The sequence below is a fragment of the Thunnus thynnus genome, chromosome 17, assembly GCF_963924715.1.
Source record: "Thunnus thynnus chromosome 17, fThuThy2.1, whole genome shotgun sequence".
NCBI lineage: Eukaryota > Metazoa > Chordata > Actinopteri > Scombriformes > Scombridae > Thunnus > Thunnus thynnus.
This window is the reverse complement of record NC_089533.1, coordinates 21395872-21421719: the sequence shown is the minus strand read 5'-3', so window position 1 is coordinate 21421719 and position 25848 is coordinate 21395872. Positions and strand designations below refer to the sequence as shown.

Here is a 25848-nt window from a genome sequence, read left to right as displayed (position 1 = left end):
CATACAATATAAACAGTGAAAAATATAAAAAATAAAAACAAATCAGAAGAAACAGAGCAGAGCAATGAAAGACCTACCCATTTCATCTGTCTTGTGACTATGCCAGAGATGGGGGTTTGGAGGCCAGGCAGGCAGAGGGTGGCTGATGTACGAGTCCTTGGCGAGGGATTTCCATGGTAACGGAGCACCTAAAGATGATGGGTCCAGTGGGTCAAATTAAAAGTGGAATAGAGAGCAGAGAGTGTAAAAGTTTAAAATTCCAAATAGTGGAATATGAGAAAAGTGAGGCCTGAAGTTAATGATATTAGGATCCTAGAGCAAAATGTACTGATGGCTTCATGGTTTGATATGGACTAGCAGAAAAACAAGAGCTCAAAACTGCAAAAGACATGATTGTACACTACAAAGATGCCAGAAATATATATGTTTGACAGAAAGGGGGGGGGGGATGGGCGTGACACAAAAATAAAAATTAATTCACTCGAATTGAGTATTACTTTTGACAGCTTTTCATTTGTTAGTTTTTCTTTCAAATGTTACATAACTTGGTGTTAACTGCCTGACACAATTTTTCACACATGACATACGAGCAAACACAGTTAGAATAGGTTAGTGTGCATGTCACACTACGCCACGTGTGTAGCAGTGCACAAGGCAACGATTAAACGGTTAAATTATTCAGCAGGATAAAACAGATTGTGTATCAGCTACTCAGGATTCCCTTGACTTACCATTCCATCTTATCCATGTGGTCACTGCCTCTAAAATAATGTTAACATTATGTTTGCCTATCAACATATTGACAAGTGTATTGATCAACGATTATTTGTCAGTATCACAGAACCGGTACCCTGCCAGCAAGCAGTACTATCCAATCTGTGCAGTATTTACTTTGAAGGGGGTTGTGGTATTTTGTACATTGCTTTTGATACAGAAGGTCTCCAAAAAACAAACTTTTTTCCACAGGACTTAAAGGCGTTTTATCTACGAGTATGCTACAGAACGAGGAAGTTGGGAGTATAGATTGGATATTGATGTACAGACCTGGAAATATGTTGGTGCGGAGACAGTAGCCCAAGCTGTGATGCCTGAGGGCTTTCTACTGCCCTCACCTTTGACACAGAGGTTCAACACAACCCAGTGTGGTTCAGATGAAATCAGCTAAAAAACACCAGTACCTAACAACATATATACAGCAGCAAAAAAAGAGAAAAAAAACATTATTGGCTTCTCACCTGTGACTGTTTCGTGTCTGTTTGGTCATTTGAGGTCATAGTCATAAACCACAGCAGAGGTGAGGCAAAACAAAAGGTGTTAAATTTCTTAAGAAAGTCATGCAATACATCCGAGAGCATTATCTCAGGTCTCACTTTTGGACATAAAAAAAAAAAAAAAAAGACATGGTGTGCAAAAACATGCAAAGTGCATACATGCATCTTTGCACGAACACTATTCAGTGCAAAACCTTTATAGCTTTATTGTCAATGGGGATCCTAGATATTAGGACACATTTTGAATAAGTTTGATGATGTATATGCTGAAATGTCAGAGGTAGGTGTCTGTAAATGCAGACTTTTTAGCTGCTAAAGAAAAACGGCCTGTTTTTCAACCTTACCATTAAAAACTGAGATACCAAGGGTTTGCACACACACACACACATTCTCCATCACAGGACAGATACTGGCCGTGAAGTCGATTACACAACTTGGAAATGGTCACACATTAACTAAAAATCTGTTTTGAATTTAAAAAAAAAAGAATAATCTGTGATTATAGTATAGATGAATATAGACAATATTCAAATACAACATTGCATATTGCATGCAGGAAATCTCACAGTATCTCCTCTTATGTGATTTTTAATAACCTTGATTGTTATTTTCCTCTTTTCTCGATCAATGAAATTTCACTTCACCAACCTTGCACTCAATAAAAACCCGAGCCATGTTGAAAAGGAATTCACAAACATTCTCTTCATTCTTTTATTCAACTTTATTTCACAATTTTTATGCCATTTATTGTGTTCTTTGTTATAATACCACACACAAATGTCAACTGGCTAAAACAATATAAAACATAACTTCCACAGTTTTTCATTATTTATATTATGTACATGCACTCATATATTTAGAGGCAAAAAATCTCAGGCCTTCGCTTACTCTCAAGTGCACTTCCATCTGTCGCTGCTGGTTTGAGAGGCCATTCCAATGAGGATCCTTCAGCTTCTGTTTGCCAGGTGGACTTACAGATTTAACAGCTTTTGGTTTATATTCATTTTGTAAGCATTGTGGGATAAAATGACTTAATTAATAAAGCCCCAAAAAACGAACACATGGCGACAGTTTTTGTTACTTTTACAATGCAACTTCTCCTCTAGATCGTAACATAGCGTGTTGGGAAGCAGATGACATTCTGGTGCTGAATGTGCATTAAGTTCATAACCGACAAAAAGATTCACTCTCAGTTGGATTCACAAAAAGAATCTTAACACTAAGGTTATCTTAGCTCCACTGCAATAAAGGATAATTTAAGCTCACTGGAGAAAGCAAAGCCCTGACCCACCTGCCCCATTTCCCATCTGTAACTCTTCCCTTCTTTGAGGTGGACAGAGCACCAGTTCCTGCCTACATACAGTACCAGTCAAATGTTTGGACACACCTTCCCATTCCCTTCAATGGGAAAGTGTGTCCAAACTTTTGACTGATACTGTAACTGCCACTTTTTGGCTTACAACCAATATATAAGTGCCAGGATTGTCTTTTACCTGAATTTGATGAGTTGACGGTATTCTTTTGACGCTTTTGTGGAAACTCAGATGCGATGGATATGTGATAAGAACGGTGTTTAAAAGCACAATGGAAGAATAGACTTCCATTGTGCGTCTGAGAGTTTTGTCCCCGTTCATGCCCATATTCATGAAACACTATCTACAATACTTGTGGAGTTTGATGGTTTGATAAAAACTGTAAAGTTAAGAATATATGAAATCTCCTCCTCTGCCCCAACTGACTTGTACATTACACAGAGAGTGGTTCCTTATTTCTACAGTTCTGTCAATACATTAGCATGACTTACAGTATTAATGGAGGCATGAGTGAACATTGCCGCACTCATGACAAAACTGGAGATATGGATTATACAAGAGTTACAAATAGCAAAGGTCGTGTTGACAGCAGAGTCTCTAGGATCATCAGCTATGCATTAAAAATGCATTCATATTTCTTTAAGACAGGAAAAAAAAGCTGATCTTATTGAACGATTGTTGTTAAACAGAAAGAAAGAAAGAAAGAAAGAAAGCAAAGAAAGCAAAGAAAACAGGCTCACTTGTCACCTGTTTAGTAGTATAATAATACTTAAAAGTGGATTCTTATTGGAGTGGTCCTTCAGGTGATGCCTGCCTCCTGTTTGTCACCTCTATCAGTTCAGGCTGCTCAGGCAGGATAGAGGTCAGCTCTCCACTCTATGTGGGGGCAAACTTCTTGGCCTGTGCCCTTACCCGCTTTTCATAGTCCATCCTGTTCTGACTGAAACACAAAGAACAAAAGGAGATAAAAATGAACATCCAAAGAGTTTAAAATATTTTTAGGATAACCTATCAGTACGTAAAACACAGTTAGCACAGAGTACTGCTAGAAGAGAAAACTGATCTTTCTTGTTTTGTGTTATGACTTTCTTTTGGTCTTTAAAAGGTTTGTGACATGACTCATCTTGGAAAAGGAAAACTGACCTGACAATTCATGACCACTGAATAAAATTACAACTTGAGCGTAAGTTATAAAATAAACCAGAATGCTTAATATCTTCAAGTCAAGCTGAAGATAGAGGCGACTTAAAGTATCTACATTCCAAATCGATTTCAAGGCTTTCGCTTAGTGCAAAAAAAAAAAAAAAAAAAAAAAAAGGAAACCACAAACATGCAGCAGGGGCAAAGAAACCTTGATTTTTGAACTCAACAGGTTTCAATTGTTCAGAATTGAAACTGCTAAATAAAAACACAACTGGACTTTCGATGGGTAATATCAAAGCAGACACACTTACCAGTAAATTGTGTAAGCCTCTGCTTGTGCTGGGTCTTGAATGTTTGGCTCATTCAGCAGCTCCTGGATACCCAACAGGATCTGAAAACACAGTCGACAGTGCATTAAAAGTGTGATAGTCTGTTGGTTAGAAACGCTACTATCCGTGTATTCATTCCCTCAGCAAAAACAAAAGATGTTACATTCAGTTACTGCTTGTACAATCAGAAGTCCCTACTCTCAAAGCTAATGGACATAACTGATAATAACTTAAAAGGTATATCAACCAACTCCCCTACTGATGAGAGTATGAGAGTGAGACTGTGTTCAAACCTGTTTGATGGTGATGGCAGGCCTCCAGTCTTTGTCCTCCTCCAGGATCGACAGACACACAGTGCCTGATGGGTAGACATTTGGGTGGAATATTGGTGGTTCAAACTTGCCTGAGTAGAAATAATTGAAAAAAAAAAGTCAGAATATCAAAGCTTGAGGCAGAACTGACATGTTAAAATTGAAGATTTCAATTACAAAGTACAATGTAGTCATTGTAGAAAACCGTCATTACCTGAAGGTTTTCATTCAATATCTCTAAAACACAAGAGGATCTGTGAAAGTGCTGTCATTATGGAAAATTTTTCCATGATACAACAGTGACATTTTCCTCTCATATATCTGCCAACATCATTAATTAAATATTGTCTTTGTTCAACAACTGATCAGAATAAATAAACACTTGAGTCATTAACACATCATGTAACTACTAGAGGCTAAGCTTAATAACAGGAATAATAAAGAATATGATAGTAAACGCCATCACAGTAATGAATTCTTGGAATAAAGCCTTTGATGTTACACCCTTGATTGACTCACCAAACATTTATACATTCTCACTGGCCTAGAAAACTGTTTTTAGAAGTTTTGGATCACAAAATGTAAAATTTCAAACATACCTGAGGTCATTTTTTGCATATGGTTCATTAATTACATAAGGTGTTGTACTGGCTTAACCTGATACACCAAGTTTGTTGCCAAAACTCCTATTTCCTGAAAAATAAAAATGAAACTATGAACAAAGAGTGTAGGGGTACTCACATTTGGGTGGTGAGGAAGGGTAGTCATCTTTGAACAGCATTCTGAGTTTATAGAGTCCTCCCTCCCACAAGGTCTGATGAACAAAGAAATAATAAGTGAAGTGTGAGGTCAAAGGGACATTCAACAAAGACAAAACAAAAGTAAAGATACAGAAATGATGTTGGAAACATTAGCATATTTCAATGTGGAGCCACTGTGCAAAAAAGTGGACATTTATCACACTGAAAATGAAATGTGACGTGTCTTTTGCCGTTTTCTGTATAAATACCTAAGCATGTTTTGTTTAGCAGACATCCTACCTGTTTTGCTTAAATGACAAGGAAACAATTGTCCTTCAAACTATGAGCTTAAGATACAGGCCCTTTAATTAGCGCAATGTCAAAAGATTAAGTGCCTTTCATGTATTAAAATTGCTTGTTCATGTCGGTCATTAGAGTGTAATATTATTTGGCTGTTCTTTGTCAGATCTGAAGTATGAAGCTGGCTTAATCACCATAATGTTATGGTCTGGTCATCACTACAAATGCATGACATATTAAAGAATGAGCTGTAAAGTGTGTTTTTCAACATGTGTAATGGCCAATACCTTGATGAAGAATTATACTAGAAATACCCCATATTACAGTAGTTGAAGATGCTGGTGGGAAAGCAGTGAATGAAAGGGTTGTGGGTGATAAAGTTGTCAAAGCAACAGGTTTCCAAAGAGATTGAGGACTGTTGTGAGTCTGACCAAAATGTAAAGATTGCAAAGATATTCCAATATTTTTAATGTGTTCATGTGTTGAAGGTCATCCTGAAGGCACAAAAGAGAAGCTGGGCCACTTTAATATGCATCTGGACTAAATGTGGCTGTCTCTACGCCAGTTGGTAACTTACTCCTTTCTTTCCAGGAATGGCACACTCCCAGTTCATCAGATTCATGGTCCCATCAGGATTCTTGGTAGGCACAGCAACAAAACCCTGTGTGGGTTACAAGAGACAACTTGAGTCCGTGTCAACTAAACAGAAAACAACTTTGTATCAGTAGCACTCATGAGTGTCAGGATATTAAGGATATTGCATGGTAATGATCAGCATGTACTTACAAATGGGTGGTCTTTTCTCCAGGCTTTGCGCTCCTGGGACAGTCTGCTTAGAGCGATGCCAGACATTGCTGCTCATCAACGCCTCCCTGTGGAAAAACAACCCAAAACAAATTAATTATTCAATTCACACTGTACAGTCTTGTAATATGGTTTCGTTTACTGCCACTAAAACTTCAATACCTGTTGGCAAATTGCGAGTTGCGCTGTCATTAACTGATTTTATTTGTTAATGAGTAGAGTAGAAATGACAAGGTTAATTTAGCTCCTTCAATTCACTGTAGTTACATGATTGAATCTACCACAGTACACAAAAAGCTCACCTTCGCCATTTTAAATGTTAAATAACATCCATTGAACTGAACTTACCTCTGATAGTTTAGTTAAATATCAGAATTATGTGGATTTTCGGGCTAGCTTGTTTGCTTCGCTAACGCTAACGTTACGGCTGTTGACGGCGACCGAAAAAAACACACCCTTCGACGTTCAAAAACAAACCTACTGGGCCAGTTAGGACGTAAATAACCACACCGACTGAAACTTCTATTTTACCAACATTCCTCAAACACTCTTAGCGAAATATATTGGTGTTATTTTTGACAATTTACCACAGTTGTGTAAAACAATGTGACTGGATACACCGTTTCGACACCTAGCATATCGCCAAAGAGGACCCCAATTTGTTTATTTCGTCAGGACCTTCAGGCAGTTTACGGGACAACCGAGTGACATACGTCAGAGATGGGCGGCCATCTTTGTTGTGGCATTCACGATGGGCAGTTCGTGCCATTCAGTGATTCATTCATTCTGAGCCATGTCCCTGCATGAATCACCTTTCACTACTTTTACCTTATTTTAATGTCTTCGTGTATTAATTTTAAAAAAAATCACATCACCTATATGGTATTTATAATATCTGGGTAGTAGGCATTGTGTATGTACACTCCTGTATTACTAAATGCTATTTAAGTAGGTCTAAATGGGACTACAAGTCACAAACATTACATTTTAAAATCAAGTCACAGTCAGTGTCTAAGTCATGAAAAATTTAGTCTCGTTTTTTTTTTTCAAATTTATCAACATTTTAAAAAATGATAACTAATAAAATGATACTTTGAAATTCTTCATAAAATGAGCTACAATGGTGTGTGATAATGGTGGCAATGGTGTGAGCTAAAATTATGTGTTACTGGCCTTTAGAAACAAAACAATGCAAAAAAACCCAAAAACAAAAAAACAACATTGTCATCAATCCACTTAGTACTGCAACAGTACCTTTGCCAAACACCTTGCCTGCATGTTGTATCTATAGCCCATCTCAGATCAGTAGCACCTCCATCAATCAGTACTACTCAATTGCCAAGTTTGTTTTGTTCATGAATGTACATATTAATTAAAGCTTCACAAAATTGTATCTGGTGCTTTCATCATAATAATTGACAGATCATACTAGCACAATATGCATTAAGGTGGATTTGAGAATGAGTGGTTGGTCAGATAGCAAACAGACACCAATGAAAATGCTGTCAGAGTGTGAGATTTGCTTTATTTGAAGCAGTATGTTCCCCTGCAGATACAGTGGTCAAAGTCCTCAGCTCAAGAAGAATTGTTCAAAATGACTTGTTCATTCTCTTTTGCCCAGTCGTAATGCTCTTTTGTTCTGGTCTCTACATGTTTCTTTTTGCCTCAGTGGAACATAGTAACAGCTGACATCATAAACAATGATTAACATAACTCACTATACCCTATGTTTAACAGTTCAAAAACAAAAATATAATTTTGCCTATATCAAAAGAGGACTATGCAGGTTGGAATAAGTGCACAGACTCAGTGAAATCTTCTAAGCCACTCTCAAAATGGGACACCTCCTTAGCCATTTATAACCCCCCCCCCCCTCCAACATTATTATGCATTTCTGGTCACATATCAGTTATATACAGTAAAAGGTACAGTTGCACACAGTACCACCATGGTGTAACAAAAATAAAAAACTAAAAACTTTGTTTTTGGTAATCGGGCATCTTGCCAGACACCTCAAATATCAAGCACAGAAACCGGATTGAACTGGTTTTGATTTCCTCTGCGTCAGCATCTCAAATTTTTATGTTACATGCAAGAGGCTTCTCAGCAAAAGCTGCAGGATTTTTGTGGGTCTATCAGCTTCACATTTTTAAAGTACTGAGTTCACAATAGGTTTTGTAAATGTATCTTTAAATGCAACAGTTATTAAAGTTATGAAGTAAAAAATACTGACAAAATCAGCATTGGACTGGAGCTATATGAGGAAGACTAAAATCACTCTACTGAATTATAATGTAACTGTTCTCAATCAATCATTTTGCCATCTACAGTATTTTACCCTTCTGTCCTCCACAACCGTCTAACTAAGCTAAATATTTACTTTTCTGGTTAATGAATACAGGAATCTTCATGACATGAGCTAGACATATTGAAAAAGGATACGACAATCTACCTGTATGTAGTGTGAAAAAACAAGAAACTCAAGCATCCATTTATTTCAACATTTGTAAAGAATGCAGTATATCCACATGCCATCCTCCTACCAAGAAAACGCACCTTTTCCAAGAATCAAAAATCCCTTCTCTTAGTACAGCTGAACCTTCTTGGAAGAAAATCCCATAATTGTACTATTTTAAACATGTTGAAGATGTTATATCTTTCAAATGCATCAAAAATATATCTGATCATTCGATGTGAAACAAAAAGCATATCATCTTATTTCAGGATAGTTGTAAACCTTTGTAAAATGTATGCCTCTTTCCTGTAATGAAAAGTTAGATAGTTTGCATAGATGAGATTTTCATTAAAAGTTTCTGATAGATGTTGTAACCTACTACTGTGCTCACTTTGCACAGCTTGCCGCATGTACTGAGTATTAGCGTAAAGTATGCTCTGCAGTTGGAAGGTGCTATGAGACCAGTTTTATACTGATGTAATTGCTCCACTTGTTGGTAGCAAACACAGTGCTTTCTCTTGTAAAGTAACATTAGTGCACCGCGTCTCGTCTTTCGTTTCACACCTTCTTTCCCTCTCCCTCTGAGATGATATGCTCTGGAGATGCCCTTTTAAACCATTCAGACCAGGAGCCATCATAAACACACACCCCATTGTGCCCAAGCAGGTGAGCAGCCAGAACGACATGACACGCTGTGACACCAGACCCACAGGAAACCCAGAATGGCTGCTCCACGTTCACCCCTGCTTCTCTGAACAGTTTGGACAGGTCCTCAGTTCCCAGCTCCTTTCCAGAAGCATCCATGAAAGAAGTGAAAGGCATGTTGATTGCACCGGGGAAATGGCCTGGCAGTGTGTCTGCGAGGGAGAGAGACAAGTTAAAAACATTATGAATATTTGGAGAAATAATGACACAAAAAAAGGAATAAAATATTAATTCAAGGTTAACTTCATCAGCTGATGCTTTGCTTAGTTGTCATGGAGATGGTTCAGATAACAACTGAGAAGGGGTGTAATTATGTGCACCATTGGAAAAAGAGTAACGCCTGCACACTTACTCCAAAGCCACCATTTTAATTTTAATTTAAATGGACAAAGTTTGATCCAAGTTGGGTCTTCTTCAGGTCAAAATGAACTTATTTAACCACACCTGCCACCCTAGAGCCTGCCAGGGTGTGTGTGTGAGTATATATATGGATGTGGGATTCACTTTTTTAAACATTTTGCCTTGACGAAGATCCAACTAGGATCAAAACTAAGTGTACAGGCATTTTTCTTTCTCCATCAAATGACAACTGAACCATTTTCATGACAACTATGCAAACAGTGCAAATTCCATCTGCTGGCTGATGAAGGCCAGGAGATGTGGCTGAAAGCTCTGGAAGAAACCTAGTAATTAGAACTTTAGTTAATTTTTTTTTGTCCAACTATTATTGTTTTGCCAAACTACTACAAGCTTGACATTGTGCTTGATGTAACAACAGCAAAACCATAAATAAGACATGTATTTGAAATGGCACACACATCATACTGTGACCAGAAACTTATTTATTCTGTGCACTTATTTCCCTGAAGAAAACATCATAATGGAAATCTTAGACAAACAAAACTGCATGCTGTTTGTTTAAAAACTTCTGCTCACCATCTCTGGGCTCTGGCTCAACTCCCCTAAACCTGCCGGCAGACCTGGCATCCACAACCTGGACCTGCTTGGTGTTGATGTTCTCCAGCAAGTCCTCATAACTCTTCACCCATGATTGATTTATAACCGCCTTGAACTCTCTGTGCTCTGGCTTGGAGTACTCAGATGTCACCGGATGACCGTCAGCCAGCCAGCTCTTCATGCCACCGTCCAGCACCGAGACCAAATTGTGTCCGAACAGCCGGAACATCCACCACACCCGGGGCGCGCTGTACGACCCAAAATCGCTGGTGTCATACACAACTACGTGCGTATCGTTCCCAATGCCCAGATCTCCTACATACTGGGAGAAGTGGCTGGAAGTTGGGAGCATGTGATCTAACGCGGAACTCCGGTCAGAACATTCGTCTATATCAAAGAACGAGGAGCCTGGTATGTGCGTCTGCACAAATTCAGCTCTCGCGTTCCGTTTCGTTTTCGGTAGGTACCATGAGCTGTCAAGAATGCGCAGTTTGGGGCCAACGAGGTTATTTCTGATAGCATCTGCCAACCACTGACCTGACACCAGTGCACGGGTCTGTGCCGCCATGACGAGGCAATGAGAAGTTCAGGCTCCGAGCGCTAGAGGGTAATGTTTATACTTGTAACTTAAAGACTGAGTCCAAACGTCACCGGACTTATAGACTTTCGGACTCTGCCCGGGAAGTCTGCGAGTGCAGAGGGCTGTCCAAAGCCGCAATTCATCAGGTCCACAAGAGACCTCAAACGGACTTTCAGCAGACTTCCAGAGATCCCGCTTGAGGTGCAGAGACTTCACCAGACTCCGCTCGGAAAATTACCCATAATCCTGCAGCAATAGGCCGTAAAGTGACAGCCTAAACAATACTACTATTTTTTATTATCCATAATAATAATAATAAAAAAACAACATCAACAACAATAATAATAATAATAATAGGCTGTGTAAATATTTACTTCTGATATGACTTTTTCACTTTTGTTGTGATGTGGTGATATAATGTAGCCTACACACAGATTGGGCCTATAGGCTAATTAACATGGGTATGTTTATTATAATCCACCAAAGTAGACGGGCAAAGGTTGTTTTTGTCCGTCTACAATGTGGAGACCGTTAGCTGAGGATTTAATGTGAATATAATATTAGCAGTGTTTAGCAGTTCATGTAAAGAGAAAATCTCACTGGGCATTCTGACCAGATTCATTGAAAGTAAAGCAGCAGAGCTGCACATATTAGAACCATTAGACCTTTGAAATGAGTTACAGGGTCAGGAATTTCAATTTATCTCCATGGAAACACTAAGTCCCGTCTCAGAGCGCATTTTTATCCCCTCGCGGCTCAGCGCCCTGGCAGACTTGACGGTGAACACGTCACGATACGTATGACTGAAGTCCGCGAGTGGTCAGGCCGCAGGTCCGGAGGGTGGACATTTGGATTCAGCCTAAGTTACTCTTCAACGACAACATGGAAAGCAAATAAGTGTGTTGTTGAACTTTGGATATTTCAAAATGTACAACAACAAAGCAGGGAATTGTTCTTCACACATTAGACTACATACATTGTGTAGGCTACAGTTAAATACATAAACGAGATGCACACAATCTATTCAGTGCTTTTAATAACAAAACATTGTGAAGATTTAAAAAGTTTAAATCACATATCAAAACTCATTGGGAAACATTTATTCAGCAACTAAGGCAATGTGCTGGATTTGAAAAACTGGACTTACAAAGTCTTCCAAGGCACATATGGTTAAAAGGACACATCCACTAAAGCACCAGCAGGCTGCGCCATGTGAACACGTTCCCTTAAATGCCCACAGAAAGCAAAGGTTCAAGTAAAGAAGACTGTGCAAAAGATACAAGATTCAGTTATAATCTCAGGAGCTGCAGAACTGCTCAAAATAAAAGCAGTTCGCATAAAATTATATCTCTATTAAAATAATAGGGGAAAGAGGCTTCTAAAGAGGTACTGAGACAACAATTAAGGAGGCACTTTGCTTACAAAAAATTAAAAATATTAGCACCATCTTACATGCTGAGAATTTGTTGAATCAGTTTTCACATTCAAATACTGCCTATGTCTTTAATACACACTGACATCCTCTATCAAGCTTCCACAGACATTTCTGTTTACACAGCATAGATTTAAAGTGTATATCTCTGAGTTTAAAATATCCCTGATTAGGAATAAAATACAATTAATCAATCGCAAAGTGTTTTTTTTTATGCTGATTTGTAAATGAAGTTTTGTCAGATCATCTACCTCCTCAAAGCTTGCTTTTGACCGAAGAGACGACATGCTCTGGAGGAGCCTTAGTGAACCACTCATACCAGGATCCATCATACACAGACGCCTCAGGGGCGCCGCACAGATGGGAAGCCAGCACCATGTGACAGGCAGTCACACCAGAGCCACAGGAGCCACAGATGGGCTTATTCAGATCCACTTGTGACTTCTTGAAGAACTTCTGAAGCTCCTCTGTGGAAAGCATCATGCCGTCATCATCTAGGAACATGTAGAAAGGCATGCATTTGGAGCCAGGGATATGACCCGGCTGGACACCTGTGAGACAATGACGAATCAGTTTATCTTTCTGCACACACTTGTAGCACAACAAAGTCAATGCATATGTTAAGATTAAGCTGATATTGTGTGCAGAAATATGTTACAATATAAGAAAATCCAAAAGGGATAGCCTGCAATAAATATTACCCAAGTTAGGGTTTTCCCTGGATTTTCTGAGACAAAGGTGGCAGACACTGGAGAACATGCGCGGCTTATACGGTCTGTGCATGCACCTTTAGATTGTCATGTGCTTAAATGAAAAAAACATGATTTGACAGATGAAAGTGTCCTTAGGGAGTTAATTTTTATACTAAGATGGAACAAAAAGATGTTCTTGCATTAGCCAAAAAGGTACAGTTAACCAGCCCATATGTATTGCTTTCCTGCTCCATTCTCAGTTTCCTGGCCCACTGATTTATTCTGCTGAAAAACTGTCTGTTTTTGGTCTTGCCATCAGAATCCCATGACCCTTGTAAGAGACACCTCGCTGGGAAGGTTTGATTGGAGCCACTTAGTTTTTCCCAGTACTGCAGCCCCAACTTAAACATAAAGGCATTTCTCCCATTTTAATAAGCAGGTGAATTGGGGAGATTTTAAAAGCCCCACAAAAGAGTCTCAATGCCTTGGTCTGCAGAATATCTAATTTTCCAAGCACTGGCTTTGCAGCAGAGCCATAAACAAAACATCCATGGTCAAGCACAGATCTTATCATTGCCTAGTCAATGCATGGTCTGCCTCTATGCCCCCCAGTCACATCCAGCCAGGCTTCTCATGACATTTACCACTTTATCCCATTTTGCTAGTATTTTTGCTATGTGAACAGCCCAAGTCATTCATTCGTCAAACCAAACACCCAGAAATTTAAAATCTTTCACTCTCTCTAGTGAAGATCCATACACGTACAGTCCAAGATAAGGTAACTTTCTTCTGAAACCAAAGATAATACATTTTGACTTTAGACGGCTGAGATTTTAAAGCTCCATTTGTCTGCCCATTCCTCTACAGAAACTGAAGCCCTTTGAACTTGTTTTAAAGTAAACTCTGCATTTCTTCCTCTTCTCCAAATGACACCATCATCTGCAAATAAAGACTATCCAAACCCTCTTCCAATATTCTTAAATATATCATTTATAAATATATTAAATAGGACTGAATTACACTTCCTTGCGGGGTACCATTTTCTATTTCAATGATTCTTGAACTTTTCCCACCCACTTGTACTTGTATTGTTCTTTTCATTGGAAAATCTTTAATCTAATTGAACATTCTACCTCTAACTCCTAAATAATACATTTTAATCATTAGTCCCTTCTTCCACAAATAATCATAAGCTTTCCCAATATCCAAGAATACACCTATTTCTTTATTATTAAATGTCTTTTTAATATCTTGATCTAAAACTGCCACTGACTCTATTGTTAACCTTAGTTTTCTGAAACCATTTTGGAAATCGGTAAAAAGTCCCTTTCTTCCTAAAAAATAGACTAACCTATTAGTAATCTTTCATTCCATGATTTAACAAAGCACTGATGTTAATGCTATTGAACAGTATGAACTGAGGTCAGATGCATCTTTGCCTGGTTTCAAGATAGGAACTTCAACTGCATGTTTCCATTACATTGGCAAACAACCGAAGCCTCAGCTCTCAAGGTCTCTGCCCTGAGCATCTCTGTCGACCTCCAGAGTGGCCCCACCTGTGTCATCAACCTCCGGAGCAGCTCCACCCATCTGTCTTGCCTTCTGGTCGCCCTCCGGGGCAACTCCATTCATCTGCCCTGTCTCTTCCAGCCCCCAGGCTGTCTGTTCTGTCCTCGGGCTGTCCACCTGAGTCCTCATGCCCTGCTAAACACAGTTTTGATAGAAATCGAAGGCATCCGCAACTCAAAAATCCCTTGGATATGTGTGCCAATGCAGAGGCTCTTTAAATAACCCAGCTACCACAAAGTCCAGTTTTTACACATATGTTGTTTCTCCTTCATGTACTCAGGTAATTTTTCCGGTAAAAACTGCTTTGTGCCAAGAAACCTTTCAGCTGCTCCAACCACTATCTTAATGATGCCTGATCTTCTGGTTGTTGTTTTTGCTCCCACCAACACATCAGTAATAAAAGCTAGAAATGATTTAATGCTCCACATCATCATGTCAAGGGGGTCAGCGACTTCAGTCACTCAGCCACCCTTAATGTTGTCTAAGATTTCCTTCTCAGACAGGCCAGTGTACACTCCATAAATCAGTCCTTTGAGTCCCTGTCTCTCTCTCTCAAAACAAATCTCTCCACCTTTACCACCACCCACCTCCTTAGTGTTGTCATATTGTTCCTTATCTTTGCAGCAAACTCTCAACAGCCCATTTGACAATATCTTGGTCTGAAAACTCCTACCTATCTGACTCTCCAAAGCAGTTGTAACTCTTAAGGGATTTAGTGCTCTAAATCCTTCATCTCCCTGTTTCTGGTCTTTGACTTTAAAAAACACAACAAAGTTTTCAGTATTACTAATTTTTCTCAATTTATTTTCCCCAGCTACTTCTGACATCTCAGGTCTTTCACTTGATGCTCCCCTCTTCTGGCTTCCCTTAGCCACCATTTGCCACCCACCTCCCTCAACCCCAGCTCCCCCTCCAGTAGCCATAGGCTACAAAAGTACTCCTTTCCTTACACTACTTCTAAATTTAATAGCAAAGAAAAGAAAAAAGTAGCTAACCAAAATTTAATTTGAGAGACCATCACTGAATACACAAAATTCCCAGATTCCCTCCAAACCACTTCTCTCAGCATCTGACGTCACCTCCTCCTCCAGCAAGTGCTCAGCTTCCCGCTGCCATTTTTGCACTGTCTGGGTGCTGCAATTCCCTCGCAGTTGAGTTCCACCTTTTTCATTCCATCAACATCACATGCCAGAATTTTCAACAAAGGCAGCGACCAGTAATACAAAGTCAGCCCACCTTTGAGTTAGATAGGCAGGGAAAACTCTGTGAGTCTGTCAGATCTGTTGATTCAACTCTGTTTTAATGTTGCTATAAGTTGTAAAGTGTCTTTAATTCAGTGTTTTAAGTGTTTGGGACCACTGCTCCTTTTTTTTGCAACTGAGTAGTTTTCTTGTGTTTCGCATAAACTGCTGCCATCATTTATGAGATCTCCACTTGGTGCATGGCATAATTTTGCTGTGATTTGGATGCACCAGTGATTCATGAGGAAGTTGTGTGACTTCTTAATGTCTCTGCCATATTTTGTCTCAAAAAGTTTTAATCTTTTGAAATGGAGTCAGGCTTTTATGTAAGTCATTGGTATTTGATGAATAACTTACTGGTGCAGCTGCCCTGGTAATTGCAATTATATTTGAGTTGAGAATTGAGTTGGTGAGAAAATGTTCAAATAGGATTCTTAATGGTTGACCCAAAGGACAAAAATGAGATCTAATTTGTGAGAAAAAAACCTCCCATTAGTTCCCAATCCTAAAAATACTGACTACTATACTGTCAGATGGAGGAAAATTGCCATAATCAAGATAAACATCAGTTGACCAATACTAACACTGACTGAGTATATTTATGTATAAACTTCTCTCTAAATGAGACAACAAAAAATATGTTATCAGGGCGGATTGCATTGAGGTTGTTTTTGCATACAGTCGCATGCGGGCTCATCTATATTCAACACTGCAATGTCCATTAGTCAGTGTGCTTTTAACACACAACATCATGCAGTGCCTGGACTGGAATAATATTAAATAAACTAAACTTACCCTCTCTTGGTTCTGGTTCTTTCCCATGGAACCGTGCATAGGGTCTCACATCAACCACCTGGAACTGCTGTGTTGTAATGTTATCTGTAATGTCCCCAAATGACTTCACCCAGGAGCGGTTCATAGTTGCGGTGAAGTGCGCTGGTTCAGGCTTGGTGTGCGCGCCTGTGACTGGATGACCCTCTCTGACCCAGTTCCTAAAACCCCCGTCCAGCACCGACACCTGCGGATGACCAAACAATCGGAACATCCACCAAACCCTTGTGCACGAGAATGCCCCAAAGTCACTGGCGTCGTAAACAACCACATGACTGTCATTTCCAATGCCCAGATTCCCAACATAGTCGGCAAAAAACTCCTCGGTAGGCAGCATATGGTCGAACTGCGAGGTCCTGTCAGAGCACTCGTCAATGTCGAAAAAAGACGCTCCTGGGATATGAGATTGTGTAAATTCCTTCTTGCTGTCTCTTTTCATCATCGGTAGGTACCAGGACGTGTCCAGGACCCGCAGACGGGGACCGACAACATTGCGATTGACCATGTTTACAAGCCATTTTGCAGAGACAAGTGCCTCAGTTCGCACTCCCATGTTTACACTAGGGTGAACTGCAACTATCCCAAACTAACCTCGGTCTCTTGATGTTCTTTGGTGGATGGCAAACAAGGGGTCGCTGCTTTATCACCACCAGCTGGCGTGGAGATGGGGAATCTAAGTCTAAATTCATAATAATAATAGGCGTAAAGTTTCTATATGTAGAATTGTGAAGTAATTTACATGTATTAATGTTTTCTTATTGAAATGAGTGAACGGGTAGTAATGTAATGTAAAATTATGAAACCTTCCCCTACTTTTTCGGTTGTCTGTAACAGCCTGTGGAATGATTTCTATGGCCCAATCCCAATGTCCCCCCTTAACCCTAAACCCTGAACCCTTATGGACTTAATTGACGTCACTTGGTAAGTGCCTGAGTGTGAAAGACTGCGAGGGCTGGAAATGGTTTAGATAGGAATTGGACAGCACTTTGCTCCCTCTGCTTTTGCCACCTTTCCTCCAATGTATGCTTAATTATACTCCTCATTTATATCTTACTAAAGTAGGCCAACTGCCACTACCCAAATGGATTCAGTGATTCAGGCATAAACTAAACAGCTAAAGAGATACCCTATGAGGGCCTCTGTAACAGCAACTGACCAAACATATAATAAAAATAGAATATATATTTTTTCAAACAGTGTCCACAGACAACCAGAATATCTTTTGAGCTCCACAGCAGTTCCATCAGTGTGGAGAAGAGTCCAGCAGAGGCAGCAGAGGCCAGTTCAAGCCTCTCAGTACAACTTTTGATCCATGCACAAGACCAGACAGCACCGCTCAAGGAGGAAAGAGGAGGATGATGAAGCTGGACACAGTAAGGACAAGCACATAAAGTCTCTCTTACTGCAACACAGGATCGTGTTTTTTATTTTATAATTTTGTCAGGAAATGCCTTTAAGGGGGATTTGTATTAAAGTAGTAAAAATGGTGACTGTACCACTTTGATTGACCTTTTGACATTTCACAGCAGGAAAAGCAAAGGTGTAAAAGATAAAATGAATGATGGCTGTATTCCATTTAGCTGCTTCAGTTTCAGGGTCCTGGTATTGTGCATGCTGACTCACTGTCACACTGTCATGACTTACTGGGACACCTGAAAAGAATGTCATTAGTAACACCTGTGCTTTTCCTGCTATGACAAGTGAAAAAGGCCTGTGGAATTTACAATTTAAACTTAATTTTTAACTTTTAACTTATGAAATGGAATGGACTAACTCCTGGAATTACTGTTTTTTTGACATTGGACACATCTCATTATAAGAGAGCCAGGATTCAGTTCAGTCCTCCTGTTTTCCTATACTGAAATAGTGATTGGTGGGTGAAACTTAATTTTAATTTCTTCACTATTGTAACAACATTGTCTAGTAGGACTCATTTGGGGTGAATCTAATTTGTATGGGGAGACATTTTAAGGAGTGTGACATGGTGACAATGAGTACTTTCAGACAAGGATCTATCCATCATGGTCCAGGGGAACTCTTTGAGGAAACAAAAATTGAGGAAGTGAGCTGATATTAAAGGGTACTCCAGCAATTTAGTGTGTACCTTCCATAAAGTTGTTTGACTTGTGAAAGAAAGATTGAATGAAGAATGGACAAAATCAAAGCAGCAAAGGCCGAAATATATTTTATTCCCTAGTATGGGTCAAACTCCAAAAACACTGGATCCTACACTTCCCAACTGGGTAGTTTCTTTCATAAGCCCCCTTTGCCTGTTTTACTAACTCCACACCTCCAGTTTGTAACACTGGCTTCCTATTATAAAATTGTAGTCTCCAAATCCAAGTGGAGATACTGCTGATGACATCAGGATGACTTCATCAGGGTTATTTCCACAGACTTGACAAAAGTCCTCCAGAGCCATAGAAGAAATTATACAACTGTTTTCACTACCTAAGTAGTTGTGAGAGAATTGTGTAAATTTGTGAAGAGAGATGTTCAATGTTCAATTTATAGGGTATAGGTTACAAAGGAATGTTGTAATCTGAGCCTTGCGAAGATGATTTAATCTACAAGGCTTCTGTCAGTCTGACCCTCATGTTCTCTCAGGACATCTGCCCAGGACACCAGGGGAAGAGATAAAGTAACCTTGGGTGGACAACAACAGCCATTTTCTTTATTTACAATCTGAGTTCACTCTGACACTGTGGGCCCTCTTCACCCTCCCTCTCTGGTTGCATGAGCTGTGCTACTCTATAAGAACTGAGTGTGTACTCCTTTAAATTTTAGGTATGACTGTATCCATGTTTACACTGTGTCAAGGGCTTCTCTGACATCAGATGTTTGTTTTCAATGAATGTCATATACTCAATTAAGAATCAACTGGAGCCTGTGGAGTTTCTTCATCATCTTTATTCTTCATCAAAGTGTTATTGGTTAGACATTGATCAAGCACATGATTTCTTCAACAGTAGTAGTCTTAAGGTTGAGTAAAAAAATCTGAGAAATTGGTGGAGTGCCCCTTTAAACGCACAGAGAGGGGCTACAAGTAGGTGTTTTATCGAGGCAATAGATGTTATTGTTATTTTTAATATTACTGTTAATATTCAAGAGATTTAAACAGTGTTCAGTATATACAGAAGTCCAAAAGTTCACCTTCCCACAATAGAAGAGGAAATGGAAAGAGCCTGGGTTATGCTAGCAATATACACACTTTTTTTTCAGTTCTCCAAAAATGGTCTCCATCAGTCAAATGAAAGACTTTAAACTTATGTCCAATCCCTGAATTTTTATTTTTAACATTTGGAAATAGCTTGGTAAAATTTAATCTATTGTGTATTTTGATTTAGAGTTGGGTAATATAAAATACCCTCACTGATATAAATGGGGTGGGCAAAATTTTGGAAACTCCTCTCAGTGTAGCCTCCAAAAGGACTGTATAGTTGAATAAACACCTCTCTTAAACAGTTTCAATAAAAACTGAACATTGTAACCTTCATAAAAGTGAAAATCAAAAACCACACCGAGGTTTTCACAAAAGAGTCAGCATTAAAATATGAACATGACCAGTTCTGAGTATGCATATACAAATTTCTGTTTCTGCTGTTTTACTTGTTCAGTTGCAGGAATCAGATTGGCATCTAGTCATTTCCCTCTGCTATACAGTTAACTAAATTTGACATTTTTTTAATGTTGTTGGGCTTCACATGAGACAGGGAATTACAAGGTAGATAAGGAATGCAACCATCAGAGCCTTAATAAGAGCACTTACAATGTCCCCGTGACCTTTACAATTACAATTAAAGAGTTAGATTGAGTTAAGTCTACAAGTATGCTGTCTACTGCTCTAAATAATTTCAAAAGCTTATAAGAAAATAAACTATAGTCAGTAACATTTTAATTTGTATATTAAGAACTGTTTCACAAAGTTAAAGTTTTATATAGACATCTAGTCAAAACTGGATATATATGGAAATGACAAAAGTTAGATTAATGACTGACTTTATTGATGATTTAATTACAATACTACCCACACAGCAGATGCATAGTGTACATCACTATCCATTAACAGGTATCAATATTTTGGATCAATAAGGTTTTGCACAAAAAACTGGCATTTTCAAATCCACACACTACTCATATATTTGATGTAATTATAGCACGATCTCAAAATGTATCAAGGCATACAAAAATATATATTCTCAGTTGTAAAGCTATAGCCAATGCCAGTGACTGGTTTTGATTTGATCAAATTATTTGAGCAAATACAGTAATAATATTTATTAATCTTAATTCATAACTTGATTAGTAATAATCAATAAGATCAACACAAAAAGACTTTAAAATAGTATGATCAGAAAACAAGTAATCTGTATTTACCTTTACCCTTCAAAACATTCAGTGCTATTCTAATTTTGTAAACATGTTATCAATTAAATAACCCATTCATCTTTACTTGCAAACTTGATTTTATTATTAATATTTTATTATTTTTTCTGCTTCGTATCTCTGTTTTTTTTCTAATTGAATAGTACAACCACTGTCGATCATTTAACCATTTTTGTCATCACTTTATATTTTACAAAAAAATTAAAATTTTAAATATTTTACTAGGTCAGCTTGTTTATGTTCTGCTTTGAACCTTAATGTTCTTACTTCCTGTTGTGTTGTCTTCTTCCCCTCTGATGTTGTGTTTACACTCTTTTGAACCTATCTCATAGTGTTTTAGAACAACAGAAGTGAAATTAGGCCACACTACAATTTAATGCTGCATGCAGAGGGTGAAAATGGAACAGAGGGTGGACAATTTTTGTATTGTGTGATGTATGTGCAGTCATACCTTGTCATAGTATCTCAGACATGGACTGTCTCCTCCTCCTCCCAGCCTCATTGCATTGAGGATATCAGCCAGTTCAGAGGGTGCGTTGCAGTCTTCCAGACATAGTGCCAGCACAGCACTCTCCATCAGCCCCAGTGATGCTGCTGCTGCCTCTTCTTGCCCCAGGACCTATTCCCTGATGGCAGCCCAGGTTTTGCGCTCCAGAGCTGGAAGGCTGCAAATGGCAGAGGGATCATTCTGTTTTCCTGAACTAGGTTGGTCCACCACCTTAGCCAGATGGTTGTAGATGTCAATGAACGATCGAGCAGAAATTGGCCCACCAGTGCTGGGACGCCACAATATGTCAACAGGGAACACTCCTGTAGCACACGTGATGATGGCATGGAGGCTATCTGGGTAGACCTGGAAATGCCAAAGCTTCAGATTATTAGTATAGGTTGATATATAGATAGATAGATAGATAGATAGATAGATAGATAGATAACTTTATTAATCCCAAAGGGAAATTAATATGAGATTAGGGCAGGAGAGGAACTAATTCAGGATTCACCCTGACATGTTTGAAATTGAAAACCCCTAGTTATGTTCTGCCAGTAATCTTACCTTAATCTCATCTTGACTCCTGCCAGGAATCTGGCTAGCCCAAATACCTCAGACTGCTGGGTGCGCTCCATTGGCACATCACCCTCCAGCAACAAGGGCTCACTGTACAGCTTTGCTGCTGCCCAGAGCAGAGCAGCTGCCCTCTCTAACTGGAAACATCTCCTCTCCTTAGACAAGGGCAGCACAATGGGGAGGGCTGTGGAGATGGGCACAGGTTCAGCGCAAGACAGCAATCCCCTCTTGAACTGCTCCGTCACCCCATTCTCTCGGCCCACAGCACTGGTTGCTATTTTCTGGTGGGCCTCTTGAAGGAGCTCCCCCTGCTGCTCCAGTGTGCTTATGAACTCAGCGTAAAAGTCAGGAAGTAAAGTGAGCTGTAGGACATGGCCCACTTCTTGCAAGGTAATATCGAACTCTGGAACAGGGTAGTCGAGAGGGTTCATGCTGTTGATATGGTGGAGGCTTGGAGAAGAGAGAGGAAAGAGAGTCAGTTGTGCCAAATCAATAGAAGATACTTCATTTTGTTGGTGTGTACACTGTAATAGACTGTAATGGAATAGCATACAATCATCACCTACAGTTGCCTGAGTTTAAACCATATTGTTGCACTTCAGTGAAAGCAGTATGAAAACATTCTGACATTGAATCACAGGCCCTGCTGTTTGCTATTGTCTGAGCACCCTTGCCCAGACCAAAATAAACACAGCAACAAAGATTGTCTCTCAAGACTGTCAGACTAGTATAACATTACATTTTAAGTTTTGTGTTTAGTAATTTCAGTGTTATCTGTAAAATATATGGATACCTAGAAGGTCTGATACCACCTAGGAAGACAGGCACAAAAAATACAGAAACCAATAAATGCAGGAATAAATCAACATAAAAAGAAAATAATTTAAATAATTTCAAACATTCCCTCAAACAGTGTGGTATGGCACAAATAATTATTGACAAAGTGTCTTGGTGAGGTTCTATCAACTTCTGGGGTATCTTTATCAGGAGCAGCCCACTGCAGTATATCATATAAAACATTTCAGCACCATGTCACTGTCTACATTTCCTTTTAAATTATTGACATGGTGTCCAATCTTCTAACAAATGATAAGTTGAGCCAGTAAGTAAATTATCTGATTCATGCTCAAGGGCCTGAGGGCTGTAACACAGGTCTCTTTGTGTATTAATAAGGTGAACATGGATGGAAAGCATCCAGATTTTCCCTCTGTGTCAGACCTTACCCTGAACTGTACTGACTCTGACAGTAGTAATGATTATTTAACCATACACAGTATATTTCTAATTTTGTCTTTAGCCTATTAATACCACTTTTGCTGTGTGGACTTGACAAGGGACAAAAATGACCTGACATGGAGGAGGATGTCCAAAAGTGCAGATGATAGATTGTAAATTTATCTCAAGTGTTTCAAATTACTGGTATAATTATGTTATGGGTATTTCCTTTTTTACTTAGATATTTCCAAAGTTGTTTTTTTTTTTTTTAAATTTGACATTAAAATTTTAATTCTGCTTAATCAAACATACTGTTCAAATATCACTGCACAAGTGCTGGTACACATATTATTTATTACATTTATTTGTTGCTGCATAATTAACAATTTATTGTAGACATTAGGATGTGCATAAAAATGATGTTACCTTAATTTGTAAATTTCTGAAATCTATCCAGTTGGAAGGATGGGGGAAGAGTCAGCGGAAAGAAAATTTGGTTTTAGTGCAAGCAGTTTGGCCATAATGCAGAGTCAGTGACTCCAATTTCCTTTCTGTACTTAAGACACTCATTCTTCAGACTCACTGTCTGTCTGCCTGCCTCTTAGTGTGTGTGTGTGTGTGTGTGTGTGTGTGTGTGTGTGTGTGTGTGTGTGCGCGCGCGCGTGTGTGCGTGAGTGTGCGCGCATATGTTCATATGTGTGTTTACCAAGTATTCCCCATGTTAAATCTGTTAACACAGTCATGATGTGGAGACTTGTCTCTCTTATGGGGACAAAAAGCAAGTCCCCTTAATGTAAATCATGTGTGTGTGTGCGTGTGTGCGTGTGTGCGTGTGCGTGTGCGTGTGTGTGTGTGTGTGTGTATGTATGTATGTATGTATGTATGTACACGCTGAGTTTTTGTAACTCTTTTCCAGAACTTATTTCTAGTCATTCGAGGAAGCAGACATTAATCAATCAATAATACGATTCATATCAATACAGAAAATAATGTTAGAAAAAGATATACAAAAATACAATTCAGAAATTAAACTCAAATGATTGTTAGTAACAGATGACTATTCTGATTTGATTTACAGATGTGGTTCTCCATTTTAAGGAGAAACTGGCGTTTATGACAACAATGTAAAATATATCACATTTTTGTGCATGCAGGGATATAAAATGAGTTCATAAAATAATACTGTATAATCTTTTAATGTGTTTGTGATATACATATTGTATCCCTTATGGATAATGACTGATGATTTTAGATAAATTAAAGAGATATAATAAAAATGAAATAGTTTTGTTGTATTTTTAACACTCACACCACGAGCAGAGCATGTGACCTGTTAACTAATGTTGTTGCTATTTTTTCTGGAATATAGGCCTGCTGTTTGGCAAATCCCTTTCAGTCCCGCAGTGTTACCACCAGGAATTCTGCCTGTCAGTTTACACAATGCGGAGTACTCCGGACAGCTCCCTCAGGTCCCCGGATAGTAAGGACCTTGGACAGCGGTTGTTACGCAGTGACCGCAGGCTGATACTCTGACAGACTTGAATCTTTATTACAGCAGGAGACAATATGCACTCCCGATTAACAACCAAATTACACAGAAAGCTAAATTCATTCCAGGTTTCCAACAATTACATGCAACATGTAGTTTTCATTCATTCCCTGAGTACATTATAAACTGCCTCTTAATTCATCATGCTGCTTGCTTGCTGCTAAAATACTTTCTTCTTGCGGAAAAATAACGATCTGGGCCTGTAGCCTATTTATCAAACTTCTCCTATTAATCGCGTTGAAAGTTAAGTTGGACTAAAAATACTCCCACCTCAGAGTAGGACTTAAGACCCATTTATGAAGCGTCCGACTCTTATTCTCAGGAGAAAGACTCCAAGGAGAGAGTATGACGTCGCTGTTTTACGACACTTATCCGCAAAGTAGAATAACGTGTTGTAGTTCTCTTACATAGAGATGTATACACGCCATTTACTCTACATAGTCTGTAAACTGTGGATTAAGCATAGTTAAGGTTGGGGACCAAACTCATGAGGAAATTCCCGGATCCAACGCGCTAACTGCGGCTCGCACAACCCCTAATTAATAGTAACTCAATGCAGCCGCAGTTTTCCATGTTAGAATATTTTTGAGTATGAATTTATAAAATCAGTCAGAAAATTAAGTAGATTTCATTTAATCAATTGTATTGCTTTTCCATAGTGGCTTGTTTTTTAATTGTGCGTAAGAAATGAGGCAATGTGACATGATCTACGTTACAATAAAGGACATTAGAATATTGATGAGACTTCAGGATATATTTTTATATATCCCGGAAAAAATGTATAAACTCATTTTGAAAATGGAAAAAAAAAGAGGCAAAATGCATGATTTAGCATATAAGAAACAAACTTCAGCCTCCTAACAGGATTTCAGGTTTTTTGCTTTTTCATATTTACTATTTTTGTCTTTGCAGTTTACAGTTGACTGGGGTAGATTTTGAACTGGCATTTGTGCTAGTTC

At 38.8% G+C, this 25848-nt stretch overlaps 3 protein-coding genes across 4 annotated transcripts; all 3 read right to left on the bottom strand.

Annotated features, from left to right (window-relative positions):
• Nucleotides 1-1968: 1968 nt before the first annotated feature.
• On the bottom strand, nt 1969-6883 carry LOC137168574 (SUMO-conjugating enzyme UBC9-like). The gene is made up of 7 exons (XM_067571226.1): nt 6560-6883; nt 6194-6279; nt 5985-6068; nt 5109-5181; nt 4350-4459; nt 4039-4118; nt 1969-3524 (listed from the first exon to the last, which is right to left on the bottom strand). The coding sequence occupies exons 2-7, from the start codon at nt 6257-6259 to the stop codon at nt 3461-3463; spliced, it is 477 nt and encodes a 158-aa protein (XP_067427327.1). The 5' UTR covers nt 6260-6279; nt 6560-6883; the 3' UTR covers nt 1969-3460.
• Nucleotides 6884-7716: 833 nt separating this feature from the next.
• LOC137168572 (3-mercaptopyruvate sulfurtransferase-like) lies at nt 7717-11135 on the bottom strand. The gene is made up of 2 exons (XM_067571223.1): nt 10308-11135; nt 7717-9523 (listed from the first exon to the last, which is right to left on the bottom strand). The coding sequence occupies exons 1-2, from the start codon at nt 10894-10896 to the stop codon at nt 9225-9227; spliced, it is 888 nt and encodes a 295-aa protein (XP_067427324.1). The 5' UTR covers nt 10897-11135; the 3' UTR covers nt 7717-9224.
• Nucleotides 11136-11926: 791 nt separating this feature from the next.
• LOC137168573 (3-mercaptopyruvate sulfurtransferase-like) lies at nt 11927-17440 on the bottom strand. 2 transcript variants are annotated; one of them, XM_067571224.1, is made up of 2 exons: nt 16638-17308; nt 11927-12891 (listed from the first exon to the last, which is right to left on the bottom strand). In XM_067571224.1, the coding sequence occupies exons 1-2, from the start codon at nt 17224-17226 to the stop codon at nt 12596-12598; spliced, it is 885 nt and encodes a 294-aa protein (XP_067427325.1). In that variant the 5' UTR covers nt 17227-17308; the 3' UTR covers nt 11927-12595. The 2 variants fall into 2 exon arrangements, with proteins under 2 accessions (XP_067427325.1, XP_067427326.1); XM_067571225.1 differs by lacking the exon at nt 11927-12891 and adding an exon at nt 14570-14736 and having other exon boundaries at nt 16638-17440.
• Nucleotides 17441-25848: the final 8408 nt, after the last annotated feature.

Coding starts and splice junctions, on each gene's coding strand:
- LOC137168574 (XM_067571226.1), bottom strand. CDS start 6,259: ATGTCTGGCATCGCTCTAAGCAGACTGTCCCAGGAGCGCAAAGCCTGG. Junction 5,182..5,984: donor CCATTCCTGGAAAGAAAGGA/GTAAGTTACCAA, acceptor TTTGTTCATCAG/ACCTTGTGGGAGGGAGGACT. Junction 4,460..5,108: donor CCCTTCCTCACCACCCAAAT/GTGAGTACCCCT, acceptor ATTTCTACTCAG/GCAAGTTTGAACCACCAATA.
- LOC137168572 (XM_067571223.1), bottom strand. CDS start 10,896: ATGGCGGCACAGACCCGTGCACTGGTGTCAGGTCAGTGGTTGGCAGAT. Junction 9,524..10,307: donor TGAGCCAGAGCCCAGAGATG/GTGAGCAGAAGT, acceptor TCTCCCTCGCAG/ACACACTGCCAGGCCATTTC.
- LOC137168573 (XM_067571224.1), bottom strand. CDS start 17,226: ATGGGAGTGCGAACTGAGGCACTTGTCTCTGCAAAATGGCTTGTAAAC. Junction 12,892..16,637: donor AGAACCAGAACCAAGAGAGG/GTAAGTTTAGTT, acceptor ATTGTCTCACAG/GTGTCCAGCCGGGTCATATC.